General features: G+C 33.1%; 1 protein-coding gene across 1 annotated transcript; it reads right to left on the reverse strand.

Moving 5' to 3' along the window:
• Nucleotides 1-898: 898 nt before the first annotated feature.
• On the reverse strand, nucleotides 899-2,209 carry Teh3 (tipE homolog 3 phospholipid transfer protein). Its single transcript, XM_088278086.1, has one exon. It carries the CDS (start codon nucleotides 2,207-2,209, stop codon nucleotides 899-901), a length of 1,311 nt encoding a protein of 436 aa, XP_088134212.1.
• Between the last annotated feature and the right edge of the window lie 9,427 nt (nucleotides 2,210-11,636).

Consider the following 11,636-nt stretch of genomic DNA (forward strand, 5'->3'; position numbering starts at 1 on the left):
CCGCTCCCTAGGTGGAGCATATGGAGTCCACAAACTGTCTCCAGGCTTTTCTGTTTATATAAATATATATATATATATATATATATATATATATATATATATATATATATATATATATATATATATATATATATATATATATATATATATATATATATATATATATATATATATATATATATATATATATATATATATATATATATATATATATATATATATATATATATATATATATATATATATATATATATATATATATATATATATATATATATATATATATATATATATATATATATATATATATATATATATATATATATATATATATATATATATATATATATATATATATATATATATATAAATATATATATATATTTATAAATATATATATATATATATATATACATAAATATATATATTTATGTTTATTTACATTTTCTTTAATATTATGCGATAATTTTATTTATATAATTATATTGACCTTTCTGGTTATCATCGGTGCCAATGTCATTGTTTATAAATGTTTGCAATATTATGCGTCGTTTTAATCGGTAAGTTTACCAATAAAAACATAACTATTTTATTATATTTAAATATAGGTAACTGGTTCAGAGATGTATTTTTGGAATTATCTAACGTCCAAGTGAGCTACGAGTTATGCAAGACTGCTTATCACATTCCTACTTAGGCTTCAAGTTCATAAGTTTTATAGCCCATTCCTTATTTACTGTTTATGTTGAAAGCTACTATAATGTGAATTAATTCTTAAGCGAAAAATTTTAGGCAAAAGAACTCGCTGTTCATCGATGTAGGCAATCGTTTATTGTTAAAAAGGTATGAAAACACATTAGAAGACATGGAAATGGGTGTTTTTCTTACGTGACGGATCTCAGAGCGCCATAACATTATCTGCATTGGGCTGAGCCGCTGTGTCGGCAGGCAGCTCACTACCAGCACAACCTTTAAACCTCATCTTTGCGTCGTCTCCTACTACGACGGCTTTCTGGCACAAGAGCAGCGTCAGGCAAGATAGCACAAATAATACGGATGGTAGAATGGCAGCTACTATAAACTGTCTATAGGTCTTCTCCAGGTCGAAACGTGCCACGACTATATCTGTCCCTTCCGCGAAGAAACAAGGGAACCTAGCTCTGGCATTGTGATCTGTACCGTCCTTGCCGTAGTCCTTTATGAAGTCTCTACACTCGTCCTGCAAAGTGTTCACGCAACCTTCTAGATTTATCATCAGCTTGCTTTCGTTCGCCACGATTAGTTCTTGCTCAGGCGGGGCTATTATCTTCATGGGATGTGCTACGAATGTGTGCAGATAACTCAAATACGTAAAGTTTGTCAAGTCGGTGAGTACGTGCTTCTCCAATACGGATCCGTTGATACAGTCCACGGCCATCACACCTTCCGAGCTGTTGCTGATGCTGTAACAAGATGTCATGAGAACGTTGTCCTGGTCCTCCGACCAGACTTCTTTTCCCGTGTCTTTTTCGAGCGCTCTTTCGCATTGAGAGAGATAAACTTTATCGCCACTTAGTAATATCATGTTTTTATTGCGAGTGGGAATGTCGACACATCGGCGATCGCAGTTGTACGGAGTTCTAATCTTTTCGCAAGTCCCTTTTGTGCAACTGAATAAACCGTCTATATCGATGCACGTTATTTTTCCGCGTCGTCCCGAACACTTGAGCGGTGGATCCGTGTCGTGGAAAATACACTCGAAGGCATCTGTTATATTTATACACATCCCTAACGAGCAATTGAACGTCCCTGTTAGATTTTTGCATTCGTCCGCTATGCAGCGATATTTTCTAGCGTTTTCTTGGTCTATCCCGTAGCACGTTTTATTGGCCGCGTTTGTACAGTTTGCGAACAGTAACGAGGATCCGTTGTGTCGGAGGTTGACGTAAATCTGAATGCAAGCTCCTGAGGTCTTGCTGAGGCACCATTCCCCGCAGGATCCCCACTCGCAGGCGTCCTTGTTGATGGCCCTCGTGGTGGTGCACATGATAGGCGTCTCGCTGATGCCCGAAGCGAAGGCTCTGGATGAAGGCATGTAGATGGCTACGGTGAGGTAAACTAGGGCCACGCAGCTGAGAATGCAGGTCATCTGACAGATACAGATGGTGCCGCATATTTTACCATCTTGCGGCGGGATGATGGGTTCTTCCTCTACTTTTTTCTTCGGCATGATAGCTGTCAGTCGGCCAGTCACAGATCGCGATGAATTGTCACTCGGTCGGGTGCCGATTTGCTCATCTCGCGGAGCGGGTCGGTCTCGTGTCCGGGGGGCGCGCGCGAGTGCGGAGTGTGGCAACCGTGTCGCGGCGCGCGGCGCGAGTGCGCCCGGGAGGGGGCTGCGCTGCGGCCGAGCTGCGCACCATCCGCAGAGCGGCGATCGATCCTCTCCCCTTCCTGCTCTCCCGCGCCCTCGCCGCGCCGCCCGCACACGTTACTTACTACCTGTGACGTCACACCGAAATACCGAATCGACAGTTGATTCAAACCTTTACATAAAAGGCGACCGATTATTGATTCCAGTATGTTCATCGGAATTCTTACATAATTTATTCGATTGAAGAAAAGTATTAATTTTTCAAACAGTTGGAAATATCGATTTTTTCTATAAAGGGAACTTTTCATAAATATTTTACGTGTTTTGTTTCTTCCGATGAACACGTTTACTTTTGATTTTACTTCTGTAAGCATATGAAAACCTTAATAAATCAAATACATTTTTTTACTACTGTTAATTGTCTTTCCGTGAAGTGGACGTAAACTAACGAATCGGACAAGTCCGGTGACACTTGAAGCGCCAGGCAGGCTGCGATTCCCAGCGGAACGCCTCCCTCTTGTTTGCCAAAGTGTTCAAATATTTGCCTACGCACACGTATCGAATAATCTGTTTACCCCTCAGGAAAATCAAGTCACGTCAAGTATATCCTAGCGCCCTTTCCAGTAAGCGCCGCTTTGTTGACACTCTCCATTCACTACTGTGGCGTAGTTTTCACGTGAAAGCTTACCGTTAACAATCACGCAATTTTTACCATTTTACAAAAAGGGTCGAGATTCGGTTTTAAATTGTTTTTGTGCATGTTTTTATAGTCTTGACATTTTCGCTTCGCTCCTTTTTGCTGTTTAACAAATTTAATTGGGTGCATCTCGTCAAAAGGGCAAGATTGTGAAAGCTCGCCATCCTTTAATTTAATGGTTCGGATTCCTTGTATACATTTCCTTTTGTATACAACACACAAGTTGTGGTTTGCCTTATTCAATATTAGTATATGGTACATTGTTAGAGTGTTTACATTAGGATTTTCAACTAAGGATTTACAGCTTTTATCAGTTTGCTGCCGTTCTACTGAAGATAGAAATTTTTCATTAGTATTATCAAATTTTAATTACTGTTTAAAATAATATTTTTTCGACATCTCATCATAGATGAAGAAGAATATAGAAGTCTGGGCATTTACGGGGCTGACGACCGTTATAGGCTGGTTTAATTGATCACTTTACACATGTGTAACATTCACCAATTCTACTCATTGTTGACAACCACAATACTCAAATTCTTGGAAGTTCTATATATATATATGAACCAATTTTTAGACATTAAATCACTAGAACTTCACTAGAGACATCTATTGGTGAGATGAAAATAAACTTTTTATTGAGCAGAAACTCTTTTATTAGTATGTGAGGTCCGAATCCTGGATTATAATCACACACATGAGAAACGCCAGAAAATATCGTTTTCATTTTATTATTTAAGCTTATATGATTTGACCAGATAATTTATTTACAACATTTTAAGCGAGTCCAAATACTTGTTCACAAATCTGGATCATCTCCAATTATAGGAGTTATTTTTCATATGAAATATATACTGTACCCATAACCATGTTTTCAAATATATGAATGGGGTAATGGGTAGATATTTGAGATCATTTTCATGTTTTATGAGGTATATATTTGAAATCATTTTCATGTTTTCAAATATATACTATACCCATTACCTCATTCACGATAGAGGACTATACTATGTATTCATTACACAACAAAAGAAAAACAAACAACAAAAAATAGGGAAATCTTAAATTCCGTACAAAATAAAAGCAAACAAAAAAATACGTATTCACATGACAAAGAAACCCGCGCTTTAGTGTTTTCCCATTTAACATTTCTCTCGCCGTTCGTTGCATTTCCTATTTTGGTTCTTTCTTGTGCTCTTCACAAAGGCCGCCTCCCACTTTCATCCCTCCTTTCCCCTCCCCTATTAACAACTTCTATGAATGTGGGTCAGCGATGCGGCGCGGATATTGAAACTCGTCGACGAGTGTACTTTACCAAAAGCCTTATTCACAGTTCTGAGCTGTGGAGTTCGCTTTTAGACCGTGATCAAATAACGTCCACAACCTGATTTCAATTCAATTGGTTAAAATTAGACATAGTAGGTATTTGAATTGTTATTTACAGTTCGTTTGAGTTTCGAGATTGATTTTCGTCGATAATTAAATCAAATTCCCTCAAATTTCCCGCAATAAATTAATGGTGGCACCCGCCGTGTGCATGTTGCATCATCTTGTTGAAACCGCAGTTCACTTAACAATACCATTCAACTAAGGTACAAATAAATCAGTAATCATGGTTCTATAGCGTTCTCCATTGACCGTAACATTCTGGCCGCTAAACCCGTCCATAAAGCACACCGAACAGTGACTTTTAATGGATCTTAGGGCGTCTCGAAAAAGGTTTCTGGAGTTTCTCCACTCAGAATTTAGCAATTCTGCTTATTGACATAGCCATTTAACCAAAAATGTGCCTCATTGGCACAAAATTTTGCGTTGAAAAAGAGGACCAAGTTAAATATTATTTTCGGCCTGTTCACCGAACCTACGATGCGCATAATGGTCATTCAGTCTATTCATGGTGAAATGGCAAAATGTACTGATTTCAAATCAACTGTCAACTGTCAAATTGACAGTCTGTAGATACAATGTTGCAGTTTAAAAACCTAGCCTCAAAAAAACACCCTATTCTTCTATTGGATTATACTTCTTTCATTACCCACTGTCAGTATAGAGTAAGCTTTTTTACGAACATTACTTTCGTTAAAAGCAAAACTAAACATTTTCCCAATAATAGTACTTTATCTGTTTATCATAAGTAATATTTACTTCATAGCAAAAATAATTTTACAATCATTTCACGAAAATTTAAATAAAGGCTAAATAATACTCGTAATAAAAAACTAACTCAACTTAAACAGATGATGCTGAGAATTCACATGTGAAAGACGGTGTTAATTAATGGATACATACATACAACCAACGAAATTTTAGTATTGTTTGTAGTGTTGAAAGTGCATAAAGTGACCACTTAAACCAGCATATGATAAGTCGTAAGCCCTGTTAATACCCATATTTCCATATTCTTCTTCATCTGTGTTAAGTTGTCAACATTAAATTTTAGGTGATGTATTTTTTTTTTAAAAATACGGTTTCCCTTCGGGCTATAGTTTTATGAAATTGCAGTTCATAAACTCAAAAACTGTTTTGAATTTTCGCTTAGTCAGTTCATAATAAATTTGTAATTTTAGTATTGTATGTAGTGGTGAATGTTACACGTGTATAAATGACACATGTGACATGTCGTAAGCCCTGTAAATACCCAGACTTCCGTATTTTTCTTCATCTGTGTTGAGTTGTCAATCTCAATCAAATCACAACAATATTTTGCGTTATCTCGGTAATTTATTATTATTCTTCTTCTTCATCTTGTTGTAGGCCTTGTGGCCTCCTGTGATATCGATTCCCAGCTATCGACCCATCTCTTTGGTGGTCTGCCCGTGAGTCGTCTACCATGGGGTTGGCCGTACAGTGCGATGTGTTATTTCATTTATAAAATAATTTAATTGATGTTTATTTGAATTTGTAATTATATGGAAAATTAGATTATACCTTCCACACAATATTAAATAAATTTTATTTGTATGTTGTCAGAAAAATATTTTTATTTTTTATTTTCATAATAATTACCTCATTATATCCGTTAATGTAAAGGTTATCAACTCGCGATATCTTGTTTACAATAATAATTAAGTTATGTACGTCAGAAAATTTCTTAGAAATATTATTTGAATAAACATAACGGTACTTTTGTGAAAACAACATTAATTTTTAAATATTAATATATTAAATGGATAATAAACTAGGTAATTTGGCTTCACGTATGAATTATTCCTATTTATGCCATTTTATTTTCTATTATTACTCGTATCATTTAAGAATTTTGCACATTAATCTTTTAAGAAACCTTGTAAATTTTTGCCATAAATATGTTAGCTGTTGTTTATATTACTACGCATAAAAAGAAAAATATCATTATTTTATTTCTTTACTATTCACATAATGTTGACCTTTTGTCTTCGTTGAAAAACCATTCTAGCATTTCTATTTTTCTATTTTTAATATATTCAATATATTTAATATTTAAATATTTTAATATATTTAATATATTCAATTTTTTCACTCTTAAAGAAATGTTTTTTATAGGATATATGTATAATATTTATATTACATAGTCATATTATTTAAATGATTCGTTAATTTTTAGTTTTAAAACAATGAAAAATACAAAACATGAAATTCTAAATAATATAATAAGTTCATTGATGGAATATGAACACAATAGATATAAGGTTATAAAGAAAACCATAGTTTAAATACATGGAAAAGAAAAAAATTATAAAAAAAGGATTGTAAACAAAAAGAATTATAATACTTGTCACATTGTGGTAAAATCTATCCATTTTTAATTTAAGTTTTACTTAGTGAATACCAACCACTATTTGTTAATTTTTTGTGACACGTGTTGTTTTTTCAAATACGGTGTTTGAAAAAAACTTAAATTAAAAAAAGAATAACGACTGTAATATTGAATGCAATTCAAAATACAATAAAATACAATTTAAATATAAAATACATTGTATAAAAGCATATTACACATAAATATTGTAGGCTCATTTGAAAATAATGTCTTGTTTGTATCATACATATCAATAATAAATCAAATTGAGAACAAGCTTCAGAAATAATGTAACAAACAATTTTTAACAGTTAATATCTTTTCAAATGGAAACTGCTTGATTCTTATTTTTCCTCCCTAAGATTGAAAAAAATGTCCGTTATTGTACGTCAACAGGAAAAATCTTTCGAGAAGGTTTTTTACACATCTTTAAAATAGACAAATCATATCGGGTTTATAAACCTTCAAACAATCTCAAAACAGTATCATTAAAAAAATGTAAATTGTCACTCTTAACTTATATCGAATTAGTGAATATTTACATGTTTACGCATTGCAGTTCATTAAAAAGCAAAACGAAATCTCAATAAATCATTTTATTAAATCCACGCACTTTTTAAATGATAAACAACTTAAGGAATTGTGTAAATATTTTAAAATGCAATAGAAAAAATGGTTGTTGTACGTGTTGCTTGAATTCTTAATATAATTGTTATTACTACGTTTGTTTATTTTATAGACATAAAATATATGATTATACCCTCTCGTGATCGTTAAATAAGAAACATCAAGACGCGAATATAAAACAATATCGATAAAATAATGTTTATTGACATACCAATCATGTAAACACAATCCATTCCTGCGAGAAGATAACGTCAATCGGCACAGAATGGTACTAGAGATGATCAATTAAAAAATAATGTTTTTTCCTTGTTTGTATTATTGCTCACATGTCGCATTAAACGCAAGTTATCCCTTCAATTCTGTCGCGTGTCGACCATTGACCACACGAAAGCAATAGCGGCCATTTTACACTAATTATAGCGCGAAAATGTTGTATTTTCCGGTGTCTCACTCGTATGTCGGGTGACTGAAGAAAAATCAGCTGCCAAACTACCACAACAACGTGTCGTGGTTGGCAATCTTTACTACTCTAACACAGGCAATAAATTAAAGACACTTCATAAAAAAACACAAACCATCATCCGTTCCAGACGTGTTTCAAGAGCTGCATTTTTCCCAAAGTGCCCTGGAAAATCACCCCGATGCAGGCTATATTGCGTGACAGAGCTTGCGCAAAATAGCGCCAAATGACCAAAAGCTTCCTACTGCGCATGTTTCTCTATTGGCCGCATTGGAGTGGCCATCTTGGTCTACTACAATCGATATGAAAACCCGTGCGGCGGGAAATTTTTGAATTTCAAACAAACTCGTATTTATGGTTCCTAATAGACAAAAAATCTATGCAAACTTGCGCAAATAATCACAAAAAAAATATTTTAAAGATTTAAGCAGAATAATTTAAGAACGACATCAAACGTTTGGTAGGGAAAAAAATCAAACAAAATAACCATCAAAACATATATTCATTCTGCAGATAAATAGTAAAGTATCAGAAGAGTATGTTTTTTTTTTTAATATTTACATGTTAGATTACTCTATTTCATGAAATTTTCTATTGTACAAGACTAACGGCAGTGTTAAACATAATTTTTTTTAAATATTAATAAGCATTTTCAACTTTTTGGTACGGACTATATAAGACTGTCATTATCATTTATCGTCAATTTTGTGTAATACCACTTAAGAATTCTACTAAATAATAATAATAATAAATATGGATTATTTATGTAGCGCCATTTTCGTAAAATACTACTTCAAGGGCGCAATAACCATTCCCACATCAGTCTAAAGCAGGGGTTCCCAACCTTTTTGTACTCTACAGCACATTCTAAAATATCAGTAGGGGGCGGGCGCCACCCATTTTTAGTCGACTTATTTTTAAGTACTGTCAGCAAATGAACCACTCATACATACAATATCGCAAACAAAGATTGTATTTAATAATCCTAGGCACTTAAAAAAATTAAAACCAACAAATAAATTAAATACGTATAATTCACATTTTTAATTCATATTTGAATAGTGGGGGGCACATACGAATCGTCCCGCGGGCGCCATGGCACGGGGTTGGGAACCTCTGGTCTAAAAGTAAACCTGACGAGGAAATAATTGTTACGAAATCGGTAATCATGAAGGAGAGTTTTGAAGTGGTATTACACAAAGTCAACGTTGAATGATAAGGAGAGTTATATAATACCACACCAACATATATTTTTAAATGTGTATTGCACGATGAATGATAATGCGAGTCTTGTAAACATATATTAATTATTTTTTACCTTAGAACGCACGTATGATACCTACATATTACAAACATATACGAATGTACATTAATTAGCTTTCAAATTGTCTAGCACTTCAATTCCTGCAAAAAACAGGGTTTTTATTTTAGATGTTACTTGTAACTAAATGTTACTTACTACACATTATATCAGTACCGCCCTTGGGGAGTGGGAATCGAGGTTGTGCAACGCACGAGGCCAAGTCAGACGGGGCGCCAAGGGCGCTCAAGACGCTGTCTTACATGACTATTTAAAAAAAATAAACACTTGTAAAAAACCACTTCATAAGTTTTATTTTATTTTTCACGACTGGTTTTAAAAACTAACGGATGTTTTCATCTACAGGTGAAAATTAAAGTAACTAAAGTTAAGCATTGATCTTCACTCTTTTTTTAAATCGTCGTCATGAAATTAAAGAATGTTCGACCTTTAAAGTGGGATTTCGATATTCCGCAAATTAAATTTTCTTTAAGCCTAGGTAACATTTGACGTAATTGATTTTTTTTACTTAAAGCACCGTCTTTTTTGTTTCTCAAAATGTTTTTTTTTAGAAATAAATATAAGAATTTTTTTTCACTGTAATATTTATTCAATATTACCATGGACTGGTACCTGAAGCGGAAGTCTGATCACCTTTCCTTCATGTGTAAAACGATCATGATAACACTGCGTTTATAAGACACAGTGCCCTATGCACCATTGGGGTGCGGATAAGGGTTTTTTTTTTTTTTTTTTTTTTTTAGAAATAAATACATATCGCTCACTCCTTTCAAGAACGTCATAAATCAAAATACTTGATTTTTCAGGAGAATGTTTTTAAAGTTTAAAAATATAATACAATTTATTAAAAATAAATATCAAGCCACTCATTGAACTTTTTACTGTGCAACAGATATTTTTAGGTAAAACCTGAAGGTTTTTTCTCCATTTAAAAAATATTAAGTATATTTAAAAAAATAATTAAACAATACATTTTCTTCAAAATGTAAAAATAACACTTTCTGTCCTGTAGCGGGTAAATATTAAGTTAAAAATATGCCTCTTTTGCTGGGATACAGTACATTTTTTGGGCATTCAGAAAACATGCTTAACTGAAAATTTTCGATTTTTGATTTATGACGTTCTTGAAAGGAGTGAGCGATATATGGTTTTGAAAAGGAATGAGTTTTTGATAGGTGAGGAAAAAAAAAACATAAATTTTTTTTTTCAGCTTGTATTAAAAAAAAAACATATTATATTATATGTTTTTACAAAAAAAGAAAGACGCTTAGCCCTTAGCGCGGCCGATCGCGTTCTGAATTTGAACTTTTGAGATCTACGCCTTAAACTTGGAGACATTTAAGTTATAATATAATTTAAATATCTCTAGGTTTAAGGTGGATATATTATATTAGATGTTATATTATATTAGATGTTATATTATAACAATACTAAAATAATCTTTAAAATGCATCCAACTATCTTTTTTTTTTAATTTTGACATGTCAGTATATGTATATGAAGAAGTAATTGGAAATCTGGGCATTTACAGGGTTTACGACCTATCATATGCTGGTTAAGTGATCACCCTTACACACGTGTAACATTCACCATTCCATCTGTGATTGATAACCACACTACTCAAAATTTAAGCTGCTCTAAAATTGAAAATCATGTTTTAGGCACGGTAGGGCAAATTACCCTGGATAAGACGGAAATGTGAAACGCTCCCCCTTCTCCGAATTCAACCGGCACACAGTGCGTTATTTTGGCAATCTAGGGGTACTTTATTATTACGCTTAAAATATACCGGTTTTAGTAGGTTTTTGGATACTATCACTTATAAAATACATGATTGAGTGAACATTTTGTATTTATCTTATAGTATTTCAAGAAAGATATGATAAAATGGGTATTAAAACAACTTTCATGCTTTATGAAAAGAGGTCACAGTTAAATGTGTTTGTATTACACTTAAATGTTTTGGTAGATATTAATATTATTTAAATATTTGTTGTAGATGCATATATGCATAAAACGTCATCACCAATGTTTGTAAAAGAAAGGTATATATTCGTATATGAGGCCAGGAATTATTTGAAAATGGAGAATATTCAAGTTATGTTTTATTCAGAATCACTATTATTTAAATATTCTTCTGATTCATTATTCTCATATTTTAAGTTCTGTTTGAATAGATAAACATGATCACATGGCATTGGATACTTTACCGTCTATCATACAAAATTCATCGTAAGCTTCATGTGCATTTTTATTTCATTCACAAGTATTTTTGTTGGAGAAAGTGTCGTAATTTCATCCAAATTTTTTTCTTTCATCAACTTCTGTAGTCATTGTGTTCACCGTTTCTTTAATAAAAACCAATTAAATGGGGTGCCAATATCTAGTCAACAATGGTGCACG

The sequence above is a fragment of the Brachycentrus maculatus genome, unplaced genomic scaffold (genome assembly GCF_059751285.1).
Source record: "Brachycentrus maculatus isolate JH-2025_06_01 unplaced genomic scaffold, ASM5975128v1 h1tg000055l, whole genome shotgun sequence".
Taxonomy (NCBI): domain Eukaryota; kingdom Metazoa; phylum Arthropoda; class Insecta; order Trichoptera; family Brachycentridae; genus Brachycentrus; species Brachycentrus maculatus.

Bases quoted from the DNA above. Each gene is read 5' to 3' on its own strand.
- Teh3 (XM_088278086.1), bottom strand. From the start codon at position 2,209: ATGCCGAAGAAAAAAGTAGAGGAAGAACCCATCATCCCGCCGCAAGAT.